This window comes from Protopterus annectens, chromosome 2.part0 (assembly GCF_019279795.1).
Source record: "Protopterus annectens isolate FY-2018-M chromosome 2.part0, PAN1.0, whole genome shotgun sequence".
NCBI classification, from domain to species: Eukaryota; Metazoa; Chordata; order Ceratodontiformes; family Protopteridae; genus Protopterus; species Protopterus annectens.
The window spans coordinates 1,587,564,292-1,587,586,344 of NC_056728.1; the positions used below are offsets into that span (position 1 = coordinate 1,587,564,292).

Here is a 22,053-nt window from a genome sequence, read left to right on the forward strand (position 1 = left end):
ACACGCGAACATCTACATTTATGGTAAGTGTACGCAACTGTACTATGTCTTTTGTGTTTCACTGTTGCAGTCATCACATTTGGGTTGATTCCCAAAGCTGAAGAAAAGGGTGGAGGCAGTCAAGAAGACTGGGGGCTGGCTAGGATGCCCTGCAAGACTGCTCTGGCAAAGCCTCTCCTGGATTTGGAGAAGATAGGCAGGTGGTAATGCTTGGTGAAGGTATGAACTGATGTCCATGTTGCAGCCTCCAGGATGTCCCTGGTGGGGACCCCTCTAAGGAAGTTGCAGAGGTGGAGGTTGCTCTGGTAGAATGTGCCCTGATCCCCTTAGGGGGAGGTTTCTGTGTTGCTTGTAGCAGAAATGGATGCAGTGTGCTACCCATATGGAAATTGTTTGTTTGGATATGGCTTTGCCCTCTGGTTGATTTGGTCTGATCTGGTTGGTTGAGATGCAGATGGATTTGATGTGGGCTCCATTGGTCCTGTATGCACCTGCCATCAAGGTGTGCACCCTAGGCATAGTCTGATGCATCTGTGGTGAGGGTCTGGGTGGCATGGGGTTGTGAGAAGGGTAGTCCCTTGTTGTGGTAGTATGCTGCTGCCCACCAAAGAAAATCTTTCCTTAAACAAGGTATCATTGGTATAAGAGTTTCCAGGTCTTGAGAGTGTTGACACCAAAGGCTTTTTAGGCACCATTGTAGTTACCTCATATGCAGTCTGGCATATGGAATGAGTAGAATGCAAGAAGCCATGAACCCTAGACCTTGCAGGATTTTCCTTGCAGAGAACTGGGGTCTGGTGGCTAGCTGAGAGAAATAGGATGTCAGGTAGGTTTGCTTTTCTGGTTTAAGGAATTCCATCTGGGATGCTGTGTCCAGGCTTGCTCCCAGGAATATGATTTTTTGGGTGGGTACTAGTTTGGATTTCTTTTCATTGATAGTGTACCCTAGGGAGGTCAGTAGGTCCTTTACAAAGGCCAGGTGCTTGAGCAGCTTTTCCTGACTGCCTGCCTGAATTAGGCAGTCGTCTAAGTATGGGTAAATTTGAATATTTCTTTGCCTGCAAAAGCAATGGTGGGAGACAGACATTTTGTGAAAACTCTGGGAGCAGTGGATAAGCCAAAGCAAAGCACAGAGAACTGAAAGTGTAGCGATCCTGCCCTGAAATGAAGATATTTCCTGCATGATTCCCTGATTGGGATGTGTAGGTAGGCCTCTTTTAGGTCTAAGGTGGCTAACCAAGCATCCTTGGAGAGCATAGGTAGCAGCTGCTGGAGGATGAGTGTGATGCCAGTGCCCTGGGCCAGCAATCAAGGAGCCTCAATCCTCACCATTAACACCAGTGGGGGGCGTCTCATATAGGAGGAAAGGATAACAAATACACACAGTAAAGTGCAATTTCTCTTAAGAGCACACAGAGATCACAGTCAGTTTGGGGCTGGTCACTCCCTTGCTCTCCAGGTCCTCAATAAGACTCCCAACGGGCACAGCTATAGGGTCCAGATCTCAGCCTAGTGGGCAAGCTAAAGCCTCCAGCACCCTCTCTGTCCAACCAGTGCTTTGTGTCCCTGCCCAAGTAGCTGACACACACACACACACACACACACACACACACACACACACACACACACACACACACACACACACACACACACACACACACACACACACACACACACACTTTGAGAAGAGTTTATACAACCACAGAGACACTCCTGGGGAAGGCTGGCACAGGTTCTCCAGCTGTGCCCCTTTTTCCCAGACTATACGGTAGTACCAGCTGCCACCACCCACTAATATTTATCAGCTACTCAAAGGCCCTTAAAAGGGTGTCCAATTATTACTGTGCAATATTATTATCCAATTGGTAGTATAGGCCAGGGCAAAAGCTATTACAGTGGTTGTATACAATTTTACCAAAAGCATGCAAGTACTCTAAAAAACTTAAATTAACTATACAAAAAAACAGCCACAGTTGAAAGGGTTTAAAATATTTAATAACAAACAGTCAAAACACAAGACAATACTTTTTACTACACAGTGCTAATCAAGAGTTCAGAGATCACGAAGAAATACTTAAAATAATTCAGTAGTACAGCTCTGACATCACAGAAAAACACTTGGTCTAATCTTTCTAGTTTCTTGCTATTTCTAAGAGAAAACACAAGTCTAAGATAAACTTACATATAGAGCAAAGGCAGTGCTGAGTTGGACGGTCAAGATAAAAATGCTTAGTGCTCTCTGATTCTCTCTGTTTTTAAAATCACATTCCTGGTTCACATTACATCATTCTTCACACTTCCCTGGGTTCCCATTCTAACAGAAACTATATTTACATTATTCACCTCTGGGCAGAAACCAGAGCAATAAAGGACATTTGTGCATGCAAATTCTGGCCATTAACTCTGGCCTTAAAACAATAGCAAGAATTCCTTCATCTAGACTGGCCAGAGCTGTGTTTACATCAAAGGGTCACAACATGATTTACTTGGTCAGCAGAGTGCACTGTTGTTACATTTTTTCAGTTCCACATGTAACACTATTTTTACCATTTAAGACAACAGGCCTGTGGTTTATATTAATATTTACAGATGACAGAATTATTTCCAAAATTCTATCTGGCTAGGCTGGCAGCTTTCATCTATCTTCACCCAATCTTCACAGTGAGCATTTTGAATTTTAGTATCACCAGAAAGGTGTTTAGAATTGATAGATCGAGGATAGGGCACCAGGTGCCCTCTTTCCTGGGTACCAGGAAGAGTCTGGAGTAGAAAACTTGGCCTATCTGTTCTGCAGGAACGTGCTCTACTACCCTCATAGAGAGCAGGGAAAAGACTTGCTTTTTGGCCTCTGCCCACAGGTTTGGGGGGGAAGATCTGGGAACCCTTTTGGGGTTGGTAGAGTGTGGAAATAAAATTTGTATCCCTGGGACACTGTTGAGGACCCAGCAGTCATTGGTAATGGTGGCCCAGGTGCTTGCGTGGAAGGCTATGGGCAAGTGCAGGTGGGCAGAGGGAGGGGGTGGAAGTGGAGAGTCATTGTGAGTTCTTACCAAGAGGGGCTGGCTTAGCACTCCCTGGTTTTGAAGAGGATGAATTACATTGCTTAGATCTCTGCATTCCCTGGGGCTGCTGTCTGGGGGGCCTACTTCCCCAGGGTTTGGGCTAAGCTGACCTGGAGAGGGCAGGAAAGGACCAGTGCTTGGAGGGTCAATGCCTATTGAACCTGGGTGGTTGGACCTTCAGGAAGACCTTAACTGTCTGCATAGATTTAGCTTTTCTTTTTTTTTAGCTTTTTTAAGACCTACTCTGCATTGGTGCCAAATAAGTTGTCTTTGTGCAAGGGTGCGTCCAATAATTTGGTTTTGACATGGTCTGGCAAGAGCTGTTCCTTAGCCAAGCATGCATTCTAAGGACAGCACCAGTGACTGCTGCCCTGCAAGATGCTTCTAGGGTGTCAAAACCACATTGTAAGGTGTGTTTAGTTGACTTGCAGAATGCATTAACTCTTGTAACTCTATTTTCTGCACAAGCAGGAAAAGATGATATTTTTTGTTTGAGGAGTTCCATGGTATGTTGCTGAAATTTTAGCATATGGAGTAGCAGAGGTGTATACGTTTTTACCCCATCTGTCTAATGTTTGGGAATCCCTATTTGAGGGGGTGGGATTCTTAGCAGAAGTTGCTTTAATTCCTTTAGGCCCTTGAGAAATAACCTCAGGGACAGTAGTAGGATTTTTGAAAAGAAATTTGTGAGAGTCAGGGACTCTTTAGTACCTGTCAAGTTTCCTGGGAGCAGGAGAGAGGGTGTCAGGAGTTAAACTAGATTCCATGAAAACATCATCCACAACATCCAGGACAGGAGGAATGGCCAGAGGTCTGTGCTGTGGAAGATCTAAGAATTCCCTGAGTCTCTTTTTAGACTGAGGGTAGTCCTGACCTTCCCATTGGAAATGCTCCCTTAAAGTATGTAGAGTTTCCCCAAAGGAAAAGTCCTCGGGTGGAGAGGCTGAAGGAATGGATTCCTCTGCATAAAAATCCTCATAAGTAGAGAGGGGTTGCATGTCTTCATATTCAGATGCCTCAGAGTCATCGGACTCCTTGTTCAGATAAAACTACTGGGGACAAATCTATTTTTATTTTGGAAGAGGTAGCTTGGCTTCCCCCGATCAGCATTATAAGGTCTTCTGTCATTTTAAGCATTTGAGACTGAGGCAAGGAAGCAGGTGCCCGAGACTAGGTCGTCGGTTTCTTGGGTGTGGTTTGTACCCTGGGCCTTAGAAACTCTGTAGTTTTTGAAAGAACGGTAGATTCGAAAGAAGTCGGTCTGTGTATAGAAACGGTAGTGCGAATTACTTCCTCGGAAGCCGGTGCCTGCTCAGTGGCTCCGGACCTATCCAAGGTAGAGACATCCGCAGGATCCTTAGTCGATAAGAGTCTCGGGGCATACTGGACTCTGAAAGGGTCTCGGTACCGGCCTGCGAATCCACAGAAGCGGGTATCAGGGGCTGCGAAAGCACCTCACTGAGGACCGGAGAACTGACGACTAGCTTAACGGAAGTGTCGTTGGTAGGTTTGGACCTGTGCGGTCTGTCTCTGTCTTTATCCTTACGTTTTTTCAGAAGATCTGCTGTCGGATGGCTTACTGAAGCCATATCGGAATTCAAGGACTGAGAGCAAAAATATCTAGCTACAATAAGGTCCCAATGACGTATAGTTCTGGCATTAAAGCACAAAAGTGACAGCGGGGGATGTCGTGGTCTAAGCCTAAGCAAGTGACGCAGTAAGAATGAAAGTTTAGGTGTGATATTTGCTTTCCAGAGATGAGACAATTGTTAACTTTTTCTGACATTGGTTAGAGCAAGAAAAAAGAATCCCCAATAGGGTACCTAGCTTTAGAAGACTTCAACTTCAGTTCGGTAAACAAAAACTCCGGTAGCGGCCGACCGGCACTCGTGCGAACTGCTTTTGCTTCAGGCTCCTCGGCAAGAAAGACTGATGTAATGGTGTGGGCTGCCTTATTTTATACTACTGATGACCTGATGTCAGTCCTGGAGCGACGGCAACTGACGCAGAAATCCTAAGCCTCTGGTATTCTGGCCAACTGAGGGCTACCCTGGCAGGGATAACCCAAATGTCATGACTGCCAACAGTAAAACATGAATAACATCCCCTGGTTACCTTACCTAGATTGGAGCACTAATTAGCCTGAAACTGGGCATACAGATTAAGACTAAGCCCTCCTCCTTTTGACTGGTGAACCATCATAGGCTGCCATGCAAATTAGGACTACACCCTTCTCCTTTTGATTGGTAACGCTTAAGGTTACCCATGCAGATCAGTGATAGTTATAACCTCATATTGATTAGCAAATGGGAAAGAGAAAAAAACAGAACCAGTCAACATTTCACTGAAACTCAATTAAGGTAAGGACTCCACCCTCCTACAAAGTATGAACTATGGTACACAAGTGATTGTTAACTTCTTAAATTCTCACAATGCAAGATCACCTGTCCATTCACTTCAATAAAGTTTCATTTTAATTTCTACTGCTAGCATCATCCTTTGTCTAAGAAGAGGGCACTAAGTGCTTTTAAAACTAATATCTCTAATAGAGGAATTTGTTTGGGTAAACTAGTTAATCCTTTGGCTGTTTTCGTAGTTTTCTACAGTACCTTAGGACTTCAGGTAAGACTCACTGAATTTACCTTCTTCTAACCTGAAAGCAGATTTTTTACTTTTTCACTTGCGTAGTTAGGGGAATTTATTTTATTCATTAGTAGAGGAAGTTTTTCCTAGTACTGTGGAAATTGTTTATACTAGGGTACACCAAAAGGGCTTGTTGTTAAATTTGCCATCATTGTGCAGGATTGGGACAGATGCTTTAATGTAGTAGTTAAGATGGCTGTATGAAGACGTCAGTAGTATATGTAGCTTCTTCTGTTACTTGGAGCTTAAGAATTTTAGTTGCATAGTGATTAGAAGTGTGCTTTGGAGTAATCCCTGAATATAGTAGGTTTAGCTGTATTCTAAGGTTGGGTTCTCCAGGAAAAATTGACAGTCTGGTGGTCAGATTCGATTATGGAGAGGAAGACTTCAGGTATAGAGCAGGCTGGTATCATGGTAGAGGAGAAGGGTCTATGTCAAATCTTCGAACTCTGGAAATGTCGAATTTCATATGGTCGAGACCATATGATCGACATTTCAAGTGTTTGAAGATTGACTTTTAACGGCGCAGTATGGTGCAGAATGGGAAAATTTCCCTTTTCTGCACTGAAGTGTGGTCTCGGAGTAGGTATATTTAAGTAGGGGGGGTGTGGGGGCTGCAGCCCCACACGTGGGGGGGTGCAGGGGGTTTGCCCCCTGCTCGCACTGTTAAGGTGTGCTTTTCTTTTTTTTTTTTCTTTCTTTTTTTTTTTTATTATATATTCAAACTTCCAAATGTCGACCATATGGTATTCAACATTTTGGACGTTGGAATATATAACATAGACCCGAGGAGAACTACTTCAAGAAGACTGACTCCTTTAGTAAGAGAGTGTACCAACTGGTCAAATGAGTTGGCATTAATAAAGTTAAGGAACAACTGTGTATTTGCCATATATGTCCAACAATTCATGGATTGTTAGTTGAATCCCCCCACATTGCTGAGTTCAATGGCTAGGGATTCCAGCTTCTTGAAGTAGATATCATGGCCAGTGGGAGATATAGGAGGGAGTTAAGCAGTTTGCAATGGTGTGACAAATAGTCTTGTCTACTGACATTAGGATGTCTACAATTCAAGCTTATTACGCTGCTGAGTATGGGAGTACAGATAAATATTGATACACTCTCCAGATACCCCCTTCCTCTTTGGACAGTCTGAGTGAGGCCTATCATTAAACTGGTATAAAGTTTTGAAATAATACAGATGAGAGTCAGGAATGCCTAAAGTTCAGTTTTTGTGTTCAGACATCTAGCACTGAGCAATGCCGAACTTCTACAGGCCCGATTTAGATTTGCTGGGTTGGAAGGTCTAGGATTCTGACTTTATCTAAAAATGTGACAAAGTGAAACAGAAGAACGACCAGCATGGCTGATCTGTTTCACTTTGTTATGCTTTTTCTTTGTGTTGGAAGAACTTTGGTTGCGGTGGAATCTTTTTATTCTGGTTTATCTAAAAAAGGCACTATAGATGTAAAACTGCATTTTGCCAGTATACCGCCCTGAGGTAAAAGGTGTAGGCTGTCCCTGGCATGTCCATGGGATTATAAACCATTTTCCTCCAAGCTGAAACACACTGGATCACTCTTGAGTAACACCATATACCAAGCCAATTGTTTAAGTCATCTTCTTTCACTTTGAACTTTGATATCATTTGCATGGATGCCAAGATGCATCTCAAGACTAGCTACTGCCCAGCCTCAGTCACTCACACTGACAGCTCAGCCATGCTACTCTTTATTTCCCCTAGGATGCAGCATTGAAGGGTATACAGTTGTGTAACATTTCACCATAACAGTAGATGTCTTTCTCTTCACTGCTGCAGTATTCTACACTGAAGGAATCTCCTGCCAAGTACAGCCCAATGTCTGTCCAGTATACTAAAGCATTTAGATTTGATAGGTGCCCTACATTACATATATACTCCTTGCGTAGATCATAAAAGTGACATATGGATGCAAATACTCAGAAATGAATTGTCCCAGGAGAAACAAAATACCCTCCCCCTAAGGACAACGTAGAACATGTACATCCAGAAGAAAAAAGTTTAGAAAGAAAGGAAGCAAGAGCCCCTCGGTCAGGAAGGCAAAAAAAGACAGGGGCAAGAGCCATTAAGGGGGGGGGGGGGCTCAGCACTGCAACGATGAACAGAAGGACATCTACTGTTAAAAGTATGATTTCACACAACTGTACTACATCCTTCCATATCACTATTGCAGTATTCTTCACTGAAGGGAGAGTACAAGAGCTACAGAGACTGGGAAATGGAAGATACAGATGAGCCCTCTACAAACCCATGCAGAATAACCCTGCCAGAATCCGCCCTGGCCCTGGAAAAAAATATCCAACTTGTAATGCTTGGTAAAAGTATGGACAGAGGACTAAGTAGCACCTTCAAGAACGGAATTGGTGTCCAAACACTTGAAAAAGCCACCAGAAGAAGCAACCACTTAGTAGAATGCGCATTTACAGACGAAGAAAAACATTTGCCATGAAAGGAATAACATAAGGAAATGGCCTTACAGATCCAGGAGGAGAAGGTTTGCATCATAACAGCTAAACCCAAAGTACAGGGATGAAGAGAAAAAGTTGCTCAGATGTGTGAATAACCTTTCTTTTATCCAAATAACATCTGAGCTGTCTATGCAGGTCCAAGATGTTGAGAACCTTCTCATGGACATATTGTGGAGAAAGAAAAAAGGAAGGAAGTTGAACAGACTGATTAAGGGACAACTCATTGGACACTTTGGGCATATAAGGATTAGCACGAAGAGACACCCTGTCTCTGTGAAAAATTAAAAAAGGAAGAAAGGCCATAAGATCCTGAAGCTCAGACACACACTTGGCAGAAGTAAGAGCAAACAGCAGAACAGTCTTCCAAGTACAAAGCTGTATAGAGACTGGACTAGCAGGTTAAAAAGGAGCCTGAGTCAATTTTTTCAAGGACAAAACTGAGGCCCAAAGGAGGAGGAACAGTCTTTCTTTGGGGGCCTGGTATGAAGGATGTATTTAAAAAACTGCTTGATCTCAAACCAAGAGGCCAAAGGAGGGTTCAAAGGCAGACACATGGAGACTGCGGACAGGTAAGCTTTAAGTGAAGAATATGCCAAGCCAGCACCCTACTGAAAAAGTATCCTGATAGCAAGAGAGGCACTAAACAGAAAATATTTTCCATTTAGACATATGTGATTTTCTGGTAGTGGGATTCCTGGCCTCCTGCAGAACCCAAAGCATGTTCTCAGAAAAGAGGTACCTAAAAGGGATAAAAAATACTATCACCCACAGTGTCATCTGACTGGACAGGTAAGGCTGCATATGAGATCCCTTGTCTTATGTGAGAAGATCCATACTGTGAGGTAACTTGTGGTGATTTCCCCTGGACAGGTGAAAAAGAAAGGGGAACCGGTGCTGTATGTGCCAAAAGGGAGTCACCAAAAAGTTTTTGGGAGAGTTCTTGATTTTGTGCAGAACTCTAGGCAGCAGACAAAGGGGAGGAAAAGCATACAGAAACATTCCCATCCATGGAAATAGAGGGTGTCCACTTTCCAAGTCAGTGGACTTATTCCTCTCAAACAGAATAGAGGAAGTTGCCTGTTCATATAAAAGGCAAAAAGATCTACCTGAGGAATATACCACCAATGAACTATGTCCACAAACACATCTCTGCAAAGCATTCATTTTTGAGCCTGTGTTCTAGTCCTGCTATGACAGTCTTCCAATAGACTGAGCTATGAAGATATCTGCCTGAAGAATCGCCTGATAACTAGCAGACAGACCCCAGACCTGAAAAGCCAGTCTGCAAAAGAGATAAGTCACTGTACCCCCCCCCCCCCCACACACACACACACACACATGTTGATAGACCATTTCATAGTGATATTGCCTGTGAAGATTTTCAGGGGGCTGGGGAGAAAAAGGGAATGAAAGGCTGATAGAGCCAGAAGCATGGCCCTCATCTTCTTTATGTTTACATGGTTTGACCTCTGATGATGCAGACAGAGACCCTGAACATCCAGGGCCACAAGAAACACCCCAACCCAGGTCTGAGGCATCTGTGAACAGTTCTTGGGAAGGAACTGCAGCCTGAAAGGGCAATCAGAGATTGAGGGAAATTTGCTGAATCCACCACTGGAGCTTGAGTCTGAGACAAGAAAGCAAAGGAATAGTGAACTCCAATGATAGCAATGTTGAAGCCACACCAGTTTGAGGTACCAGCGAAGCTTTCCTCATATGAAGCCTGGAAAGAGCAAGCACGGGAATGGTGCAGGCAATAAACCCCAGAATCCTGAGAAATTTCCTGGCTGTGACAGAGAACAGAGGAAGAAAAGAATGGAAGAAGGTTGCCAGAGACAAAGCCTTGCGTGCAGAAGAATGGCCAACAAGGGAATGGTCTGAATTCTGCAACCACAAAAAATATGATCCTGGGAGGGCGCAAGCACAGGCTTCTTAAGATTGGTGGTAAACTCCAGACTTTGTAGAAGACAAGTGGGAAAGTGAAGATCTTGCAGACGACTGTTGGGAAAAGGAGCCTAAATAAGTGAATATCTGTATCCCATGAAGCCTGCTAAAGGCAATGACAGGAGGGAGGCATTTGGTGAATACCCTTGAGGCAGAAGAAAGGCCAAAGGGCAAAACAGGAAACTGAAAATGAGAGGAAGAAGCAGAGAAACATACATATTTTCTGAACAGATGGTGAGTAGGGATATGAAGATAGACATCACTGATATCTACAGAGGCCAAGAAGGCCAAGGGGAGGAGAAGAAGAGGAAACAATGTCTCAACAGAGAGCAACCTTGAAGAAGGGACATTGAGAAAAGTGTTGAGACAGAGGTGTAGAATTGGTCTCCAAGTCCCCTCTTTGCAAGGAACTAATAACATCCTGGAATAAAAAAAAACCTTCCCACTTGGGTGGGTGGAACAGGCTAAATGGTGCCCTGATCCAAAAGGGACTGCAAAGCCTCTGGGAAAAGAGAGAGCTTGTCTGGAGGAGGCTATGGAATGCCTAAAAAGGGGGAAAGAGTTTTCCATATCCTGAGATACCCCTGACAAATGACATACTCCACTCAAGAGCCTGAGGTGATCTGTTTCAATTTCAGAGAGAGAGACGTGGAGAGACAGGGGAACCTGGCTGAGGGAAAGAGGAGGCAAAATGTGAAAGGAAGGCTTCTGAGATGTAGAAGTCTGAGTGTACTTAGCAGGAGGAATATGATTGGACCCCCTTCTAAAGTTTGGGAGGTTGATGAATCTGCCTGCGAACAATGGCAGATTTAGAAGGGTAATTCCTTTGGAATTTGGGTATAGGGGGGATACAAATATACTTGAGTTCCTGCATAACCTTACCCTTATACTGGAGCAACTTGAACAGGTTAGCAGCAGCAGCTGTCCCAAAAAAGATTTTTATTATTCAGAGCATCCAAAGTTTGGCTTTAATATCATCAGGCAAGGCCTAAAGATGAAGCTAGGAGTAAGGGCCTCATCACAGAACCAAAAGCAACAGCCCTGGAAGAGGCATCATCAGCACTGGAACTGCATTTTATGGAGTGACAAGTGACCTGGGAAGTGGACCCAAGCAGAGAAACAGCTGAAGCTTTCCCAACTGAATCAGGCAGATCAGACACAACCTTAGCTACCTGAGAAAGGAAAGTCAAGACAACCCTGGTGTAGGTTTAGTAATTAATAGCCCAAAATGACAAAGTGACAGCAGTATATACTTTTTTACCAAACCTTTCCATAGTGCTACTATCTTTTTCAGAAGGAAGGAGTTTAGAAGAAGCAACCATACCTCCCAACCGTACCAAATTACTTGGTTTTTACCGAGTTTTGGGTCCAAATAATGGGGTGCCACGATTCCCAAATGGCACCCTTTAATTTCCCGGCTGTTTTATTTGAATTTCAGCTTTGAGCCGATATCATCACGTGCACGATGACGTCAGCTCTGTGAAAAGGCCTGCCAGCCTGTCGGAATTCAGCTCAGCTCAAACAATTATGTGCATGCATTCATTTCTGGAAAGCCACGAAGGAATGGAACTCCTTAGCTGATAGCATAACTCAAGCCGAGGGAATGGTTTCCGAGAACAGAATGGAGCATCGGTAATTCTGATAAGAAGTGTGTGTGTGTGTGTGTGTGTGTGTGTGTGTGTGTGTGTGTGTGTGTGTGTGAGTGTGTGTGGAGTACCAAGAGAAAGTGTATGCAGACACGATAAAAATTTATAAACTTCATGCTATAATTGATTCCCTGACTCAACATACTGCATTTGTAAGTTCATTGCTGTTTATGCTGTGGTGTAAAATAGGTCCTTTTTACTTTCATAGCTATATGTACATTCTCTAACTACTTAAGTTTTCCTGGTCTGTGGACAATATTTTTTCAGGATGGTCTCGGGTCACAGTTGGTAAGCCCTGTATTATATGGCAAATAAAGAAACAAACAAATGAGCAAAACATTTTTTTGTGTATAGCCAAAGGTGACACTTCTAAGTTACTTGCTACTGACGAACTTTCTCTTTTTGACTATAGAATGGTATCTTATGTATTTAATTTGTTCCTGTAAGTAGGTATATTCATAAGATGGTGTTCTTTTGCAAAGCTCATATATGTAAGTTCCTCTAGAGAATGAAGTATTTTCTGGCACCTGAAACTGGCTGTACATCTGTGAGGCAGAGAACATGTGTTGGTACTTCTGTACTATGCTGCACTGTATCAGCCGTCTTTTTAGGTTCCAGATAATGCAAACAGTGTGCCTGAGAGAAACATCAATATGCATCAGATGCTGCTGGGTAAAGTGTTTCTGGTTTCCTTGTTCTGGCTGATCTACTGACTTAGAATTTAAGCCTGAGAATGGAGTACATATACGGAAGCAATAATGCATTTTATAATGCTGATCCAAAAGACACTGCAAATCAAATGAAATGAGGTTAGGTGCACAGAAGAATCATCCTGCAATCTTTCTTTGTTCTCAGGCTCTAAGTGAATATACAGTTTACAATAAAACATGCTTTGTCTAACTTTAATTCAGGTGCTTTTTCTATCAGGTGAGGTAGGTTTTAAAGCTGTCAACTAATGCACGCAGTTTCACTACTCAGACGACGGTGTAACAAGCAGTGTGGCCCATCTGATTATTTAGACAAGAGCATCTACCTGACACTGTTAACATACTGAGGGAGAAAGGCAGGCTGAGCGTTGCGTATGTATCTCTATTTATCCCTTCGTAATCTCTGCATGTGTGACTTGGGCCCGTTTTGTACAGAGAAGCAACTTCTTCCTTGTAAGGTAGAAATCATTATGATCTGTGCTTTCCCACTCATATAATGGGCATTATTACTAACCAAAAATGAAAAGCAACTGAACTGATGAACCGCTTATGGAAACCGTTCCTACTTCCGACTAGGGAGCCGGGGGTGGGGAGCAGTATATTGGTGATTTGTAAGCTGCTGTGACCCTGAGCTTTGTTACTTAATAGGCTGTTCCCAACAGTTCTATTATGTGGTTGTGAAACTGTGCCGTCTGTTGGTGAATTCTAAACGTAGCTTGTCCTCTCTCTTTTTCTTATATGCTAATAATCCGTAATTGAACATGACAAGGTAATTCACAGAAAAGAAGCCACAAATTAAGAATATTCTGGAATATTGTTCTGCTAACAGCCCTGTTGCATTATATTATGCTATCCAGACTTACTAGTATTTAGAGAATCCTGTTAAAATAACTGAAGAATGCATTTTCAAACACCTTTAGTATCAGTAAATGCAGTAGTATCGTGCATACATAAGAATCATTTTTCAGATTATTGTTTTATTTTGTATGTATTATTGTTACTAGTTTTCAGCCCAGGTATGCACATCTTTGCATGTGAACACAACTGAGTTTCTAGTTTCTTTCTGACTGATTTCTGTGCTAATACGTTAGTTCAAGCTGCTGCATACTGCAAGAGAGAGAATATGATCCCTGTTTCGTAAAGATATCTGTAGGAAGTACTTGACAAAATACTGTCTAGGAGGACACAAGTTCTTCACATGGTCAAAGACAGGATCTTGAAAGGCAGTCTAGGGATCTTTATAGTTCATCAACATAGGTTTGTAGAAGGTAAATTTCACCAGCTTCATGCACTTCAGTTGCTGCTGAGTGGATAATTCTGTCAAGAAATCAGCAAAACATTTCACTTGAAAATGGGCATGATAAACGGATGGGTTAAAGAAAACTATGTAGGGAATAAATAGTACATGGATCAAAATCTTGTCATTATTGGTTCATGCATTTTGTTTCATTGCCTAAATTTAAAATGTGCTCCAAGTATAACAAGTGTGCTGTATTATACAAGGAATATAATTCAATAAAGTCAGGAAGGTGTATCAAAGAACACATGTATGTTTCTTGTTTTGTGTGCATGGTGCCCATGATTTGAAAACAGCCCAAAGGTAGTGTTTATCCAGCACTGGCCAGATGTATTTTCTTTGGATGTGGTGTGGGTTTCAATGGTGTTTCAATGAATGTGAGTTTCAAGGGCAGAGAAGTTTTAATGTTAAGTCTAGTTTCATTGTGAGACAGTATTGCGTTGTTTAGCAGATGTCTATTAGTGTTTGTGCATTGTGCTACAAAATCCAAATAATCATTGTAAAAGTAAAGCAGCATGCACATTAGTGTTTATGGCAAATGGGGCGAAATAGCCAGGTAATGTGACATTGGAATAGCTGCAGGGGGGCTCTGGTGCCAAATTTTGGTTGTCTGTTCTTCAGTTTGTATTTGAAAGCTGGTATCCCACAACTCCATTGGATTGGGTGGGGTTGCATAATTTTTATGCAAATGCTATGCTAATCAGTGTGCAGATTTGTACCTATTTTACGTGGGCCTTGTCCAGATTTTTGATGATTCCAGGTTGAGAGGTATGGAGGCAACAGTTTAGAAAGTTTATCAGTTAAGACTGAAACCACAGAAGGTCAGCAGAAGGACATTTAAACAAGAATTTGCATTCCTTAGGCACTTTGTGAACCTGTCAGGTTTCTTAAGGGGCAGGGCTGACAGTCACAAGCTACAGGAGCTGCAGAGAAGGTGCCCATATGTGCTGCAACATAGGAGAAACTGTAGACAGATTAGGAGACTCTATTTGTAAAAGTTCATAGTATCGCTTTTGGATGTCAGAGACCTTGGAGTAATCCCGCTTAAAGTACTCCATCTTAACAGCAACAGTATCCCCAAAAAATAATTCTTCCAAGACAGAATCCAGGCTCCAAGAATCCTCTTCCTCTTTGAACCACAGTCTAGTGGAGAAAGAATATGAGAGGAGTACACAAAGGATTCCTCCCCAGAATCTACAGCCTCACCTGAGGAATCCTGTTCCCTTATCCTCTTAACAGACATGGAAGACCACGGAGGAGCAGGGATTGACACCCCTTTAGGAGGCTTCAAGGCCATCAAGGCATTAAACAAGCCTTAAGTACAATCCTGCCATTCATAGTGGGGATCTTTAGTAATAGGGGTAATTTTGCATTTTCTTAAGTGGGACGTCTGCCCCAACAACCCTTGGCAGTTCAGTCCCTTGGCTGGAGTCAATGAGCACAGTAGAAATCTCTTCTTGGATTAATATTTGAGGAATCTCTCTTGGCACCCCAGAAATAAGGAACCAATGTTCCCCCCTCAATGACCAGAGCAGACATTTGAAAGGCCTCTAAGAATATGCAGAACGCAGATCCATGCCAACTTCCAATGGGGTCATGGCAGAGGTAACCAGTGCAAGCACTGGACATTCTACAGGGCTTTAACAAGCTTCCACAGAAATGTCTGGTGGAGGCTGGACAACAACCAGATCAGCTATAGATTTTTGGATTTCTTCTTGGAAGATGGCTCAGGGTACCATGGTAGAATCCTCCCATCCCAAGGAACAGTCAACAATTTAAGACATTTCTTCTCAAGGTATATGGATAGGGAAGATAGGCAACTCTGGACAGTTTTAGGGACAAATGCTTGGCATTTAGAGGGCTGCGTATGGTCAAGGGAAGCACTTACACAAAAGATACTCGTTTGCAACAGTCATTATGGGGAATCTGCCTCCCACACTGACATTTTCCATTCCTTAATGACATGAACACAAGTAACAACAACACAGAGAAAAAAAAGAGAAGAAACCCCAATGGGAAACTTATTTGAAGACAGCTTGGTAACCAGCACAGCAGACTGGCATTCATACAGATGTTCAATAATGGCATTCAGACTGGCAGCAAAGAAGTTTTGAGCATTTGCATCCATACATCACCATTATGCCCTATGCAGGGAGGATACATGTGACATATGCTGCCTATAAAATCTAAAGCCTTTGGTATACTGGCCGGACGTTGGGCTATTCCTGGCAGGAGATCCATTTAGTGAAGAGTACTGCAAAAGATATATGGAAAGACATCATTCACTCCCACGGTGGCACGGCTACGCTTTATGCATACTTGGGATGAAGAAATCTAAGGGCCCTTATGACATCACAAATTCTCACACCTGAAAGGCAAGTAACAGTCATGTCATCCTTGTAAAGCCAATTGAGTAAATGTTTGTGTGTCTAACTATAGAGCCATCTGTAACTACTACATTTTCATGTGTAGCAGTATAGTCAGGTTACCTTAAGAATTTTAGCATGCAGCTCTGGCATTCCCAATTATGGCAAATAACAGTGGATATTGGCGTGTGTGTGTGTGAGTGTGTGTGTGTGTGCATACATGTGTGCAGTATGCATGGTGCAAATATGATGCTAAGGTCTTGGTGTCAGTGCTTGATTGCTGTGGTTTTCTTACCTCTCGTACTGCTCTCTCAGATTCACCCACATATTTACTCATCAATTCAGGTCCCTAAAGCAGGAAGAAAGAAAAACATAACACATCATTAACATGTCAGTTATTTCCTCAGTTACATGGTTAATTATCTTATATGTTCATAAATATATATATTTCTTTCATATACCCTTAAAGCGGAACAAATTTCTTTTGTCTCTGGGTTTGCGCTGTTCAGTTTTCTGGAGCAGATACTCTTTAGAATATCCCAAATAAAGACTTAGAAGATAAGAGCACAAATGTTCCACATCTATGTGGAGAAGACATATAATACCATTACTATGATGTCTGCATAGTAACAATGCAAACCGTGTATGGCTATAACAAAAAAACAAATGTTAGGGCAGCTCAGGTTAGAGCTCTAGATGGTAGTATGGATGCTTCAGCAGCCACTAAAACCCAGCAAGTCTGAAGTCTCTAATTTTACCTCTGAATGAAAAGAAAGAACAGCTGTGTAAGATCTTACAATAACAGTACATATCCTACTTCTCACTGTTTTAGTATTCTTTACAGAAGGGATATCCTGCCGATGATAGCTGAATGTCCATCCATCATTTCTTCAAAAAGCCTTTATACCTTATGGGCACCTTATGTCAGGCGTATGCCCAAGTCCACAATGTGACCTATGTGATGTATACAGAACTGAATTGCTCCAGCAGAATAGGAACAATGCCAGAGGAACCAACATGCACATTCAGGAAGGGATAAAAAGGATACCCCTAAGCTGGAAAGAGCAACTGAAGATAATGGAGGGAAGGAAAGAGAAACAGAATATTGCAACAGTGAGAAGTAGAACATCTACTGTTATGGTAAGCTCTTACACAACTGCATTATGACGTTCGTTATCACTGTTGCAGTATTCTTCACAGAAGGGAGGGTACAAAGGCTAACTGGAAAGGATGGGAATAAGAAGATATTGAGGAATCTTCCAAAATGCAACATAATATGTCTTGGCTTTAGAAATGACAACCAACTTGTCAAGTTTAGTAAATGTATGAAGTAAAGACCAAGTAGCAGCTTTTAAAAAAGATCTAGTATACAGACCTTTGAAAAAGCTGTATAAAAGGTGACTGTCATGTTGGAATGGGCATGAACAGAAGAAAGTTGCTTGCCATGAAGTGAATAATAAAAAGAAATGGCCTTAGAAATCCAGGAGGAGGTGGTTTGTTTAGACATAACTAAACCCAATTTTTTGATATGAAAGGGAAAAACTGCTTCCTGATACCCTTACTCTTGTGCAGGTAATATTTGAGCTATATAGGTCTAGAGGGTAAACAACCCTTTCACTGGGGTTCTGAGGAGAATAAAAAAGGGAGATGGACTGACACAAATCATTAACTGCTTTAGACACAATGGAAGGGTTAATATAAACAGACAGCCTCCCTACGTGAAAAACCAAAAAAAAAAACAAAAGATGAGGAACTGCCTGAAGTTCAGTGATCCTCTTGGCATTGGTAGCAGCCACTAATAATGTAGTCTTCCAAGTACAGTGTTGCAAGGAAGAGGAAGGGAGACTGGGTCAGTTTGTCAAGAACAAAATTAAGGTCCCAAGATGGAGGAATAGATTTTCTTAGGTAGGGGGCTAATGTGGAGGACACCTTTCAGAAATTGGTGACCTTGAAATTAGAAGCCAAAAGTAGATTTAGTGGCAGACATGCAGAAATGGATGACAAATGAGCTTTAATTGATGAATATGCCAGACCAGAATTGAGCAACTCACACAAATAAGAATGAACCAGGAATACTCACAGAAAAAGGAGTCCAGGTCATGTTTGAGACACCAAACAGAAAATCTCTTTCATTTAGCCATACAGAATTTTCTTGTAGTGGATTTCTATCCTCCAGTAAAACCATAAGCACATCCTCAGAAAAATGGTGTCTAATGGGAATCAAAATATCACCCAAAGTGTCAAGTGAAGGATGGACAGCTGATGGTGAATGAGAGATCCTTTTTCTTCTGAGAGTAAATCTATTCTGTGAGGTAACCTGTGATGACTGTCACTGGTCAGCTGAATTAAATGTGGGAACCAGCGCTGTCTCATCCAAAAGAGAGTCATCCACATGGTTTTGGGCTTGCTCATATGATTCTGTGCAGGGCTTTCAGAAGCACAGGAAGAGGGGGAAAGGCATAAACAAATATTCCTCTCCAAGAAAAAGATATGGTGTCCATTTTCCAAGCCAGATGACAGGGTACTCTGGAGCAGAACTATGGGAGCTGTCTGTTCAGTGGGGAAGGCAAAAAGATCCATTTGAGGAATACCCCACCAATGTACAATGTCCAGGAAAACCTCTACATGAAATATCCATTCATGCGGATTTGCCCTGGACCCGCGCAAGGTGTCTGCAACCACATTCTGCTCTGAGGGAATGTAAACTACTTGAAGAATTACTTGATGGCGGACTGCTATAGCCCAAGCTTGAAGGCCAGCCAGCAAAGGAGGTAAGACTTCATGCCTTCTTGTTTGCTGATGTACCACAATATGAAAATATTGTCTGTGAGAATCCATAGGAGCCCAGGAGACCAGAGAGAGTGAAAGGCTTAAAGGTCCAGAATTAAAGCTTTCATCTTTTTAATGCTGATACGATCTGCCAATTGCTGAAGGGACCAGTGGCCTTGGCACACTAAAATTGTTGGTGGCTGCTCCCCAGCCTTGGTCTGAAGCTTCCAAGTACAACTCCTATGTAGGGGATAGAGCTTGGAAGGGCATACTTGAGTTCAGATACATTTGGTAAATCCACCAGTACAGCTCTTGATTGAGACATGCTAAGAGGGGAATAAGAAAGTCCAGGGTATGTCAATGTTAGAGCCACACAATCTTGAGATAACTGAAATTTTTTCATATGGAATCTGGCAAAAGGGTTCACAGGTATGGTGGATGCCATGAACCCCAAAACTTCCAGAAATTCACTCGAACAAAGAAATGAAAGCGGGAGAAGTCAGTGAAAATAAGGAGAAAGGGATAGTACCTTTGGAGGCGGAAGAAAAGCCATCATGGAGAGATGGCCTGAATTCTACAACCCAGAAACACTTGATTCCATAAGGGGTGAACACTGATTTTTTTTTTTTTTGAGATTTATAGTGAACCTCAGACTGCAAATCATGGTAAACTGAAGATCCCAAAGAAGAAGTTCCAGAGAAGGGGCTTGAATATCTGAATTCCTTGAAGCCTGCAAAAGTCTACCACATTGGCTAGACATTTAGTAAAGACTCTTGGAGCCACAAACACCAAAAGATGAAGCAGAAAACTCATAATGTGAGGAAGAAACATAGAAATGTAAAAAAAAAAAGTCCTAATAAAATGGGTGAATAGGGATATAAAGGTAACCACCCTTCATATCAAAGTACGCCAGAAAAGCCTTGGGAAGAAGACTAGGAAACAATGTTTGAAGGGGCAAAATCCTGAAGGAAGGAACCTTCAAAACAAGTGTTGAGGAAGAAGAGATCCAGAACTGGCCTTCAATAGCCCGCCTTCCTGTGAAGCAAAAACATTCTGGAAAATGGACAGAACCCAAGAGTCTATACTGATTTGTTGCGAGACAGGAAAGAACATAGTTAAACTAAGAGACATAGGAATCCGGCCGAGAGAGAGAGAGAGAGTGTGTGTGTGTGTGTGTGTGTGTGTGTGTGTGTGTGTGTGTGTGTGTGTGTGTGTGTGTGTGTGTGTGTGGCTGATTTATCAGTGAAACAAGGTTTCTGAGTTTTAGCCCTCTGGAAGGACTTGTCAGGAAAGGTTTTCTTAGAAGCCCTTTTTCCTCTTGCTTGCCTGTGAACAAAGGAAGGCATAGAAGGGTGATTCCTCTGAAATTTAGGAATGGGGAAGAAGGAAAGACTGATTTCAGATCTAGTATGGTTTTGCCCTTATTCTGGGGGGGGGTTTGAAAAGCTCACAGCCAAAAAGATTCTGAGTATCTACGGGAGAATCCAATAATTTGGCCTTAATATCATCAGGATGAGCCTGTAGCGGCAGCCAGTAATATCTTATTACAGAACCTGATGTAGCTGCCCTCAAAGAGTCATCAGCAGCATTGTAACTACACTTAATAGAGTAATGAGCTACTTGAGATGTAGAATCTAGGATAGAAATGACTGTAGACTTGTCAACTGAGTAAGGCATGTCAACTAGAACGCCTCCCCAGATGGGAATGAATGTGCAGGATGTACCTAGCCATACGTTGTTTGGTAACTGATGGCCCTGATGGTTAAGGCCGTAGAAGTGTGCACCTTTTTCCCCATACTTAGCCAAAGAGAAGGTGTCAAGCAGGGCATCCAAGACTGGGAGCACAGCTGAAGACCTAGGAAACTCAGTTTGCAAGAGTATATAGTACTGTTTTTGGATGTCAGAAACCCAAATTTCCACTTGAAATGTTCCCTCATATCAACCACAGTACCAAAAAAAGGACAATAGCAGAATCAGGAGAAAAGGAATTCTCTTCCTCAGATCTGAAGGCAAGTGGGGAATTGAGTTGAGAAGTATAATCCAAGGATTTTTCCCCAGAATCTGAGTCCAAGTCTTCCTCAGAGGAAATAGGTGCTCTTGGACATTTAGCAGTAACAGATCACCAGTGAATAGAAATAGGAACAGACAAACCTTGGGGTGGGTGGGGGGGGGGGCTTTACAGCCATATGGGAATTGAAAAGTCCTGGAGTAAAATCCTGCCATTCCCTGTGAGGATTCTTGTACACAGGAACCACGTCTATTTTTTTTTTTTTCTGCAGATGAAAATCAGCTTGTACCAACCTTGGTGGTTCACCCCCTTGCCTAGATTCAATAAGGATGACAGGCACTTCATCCTGTACAAGAATTTGAATTTGAGGTATCCCCCCAAGGCCCTTCTGAAATAACTAGCCACAACTCCCCCTCTGCTTCTTTAGTGGACTGTCTGAAGGAGGCTGCACAGCAGCGAATGAGAAAATGTTTTCTTGGTCTTCTTTTTATGTTGAGGCAGTTGGATTCTGCCATAGTACTTTGAGCTAGCAATTTCAAGCACTGGTTCTCTAAACAGACATAGAGAGAAGAAAAACTACTTCAGAAAGTCTTATGGACAAATGCCTGACAGATCTCACACTGTGTATGGTTGAGAGTAACATCCAAAGAAAAAAACACTTTGTGTCTATCTTAATAGGGAATCTGCATACCATACTCAAATTTTCCCTTCCTGGCTGACATGTAAAACACAACAGCAAAGGAAGACAAAGAAGGAAGAAACTCCAACAAGGCACTTATCTTTAGAAGGCTAGGTGGCTGAAGCAACATGGTGAACAACTTGTAGAATGAATTCAAGGTAGCATTCAGATTGACAGCAAATAAATTCTGAGGAGCAAGTGTACATATGTCACATATGCACCCCAGGCAGTGGATGTAGAGCATATGCATGATATACAGTGCCTGGAAGGTATAAAGGCTTTGGTATACTGGCCGAGCATTTGGCTATCCTCGAAGGATATCCCTTATGTAAAGCCCATATCTATCAATTCTGGCAATACATTTGTCATTCTTTTAGCCATTATAAGTATAAATACTTTATAATCATAGTTTATAATTGAAATG

General features: G+C 42.4%; 1 protein-coding gene across 1 annotated transcript in view; it reads right to left on the reverse strand.

Moving 5' to 3' along the window:
* The window catches only part of LOC122792856 (ATPase family protein 2 homolog), a 1,253,755-nt gene that overhangs the window by 259,460 nt on the left and 972,242 nt on the right, over positions 1-22,053 (reverse strand). Inside the window, exon 12 of the mRNA XM_044060416.1 lies at positions 16,469-16,522. Coding sequence (XP_043916351.1) covers positions 16,469-16,522 — 54 coding nt within the window. The remainder of the gene's footprint in view (positions 1-16,468; positions 16,523-22,053) is intronic.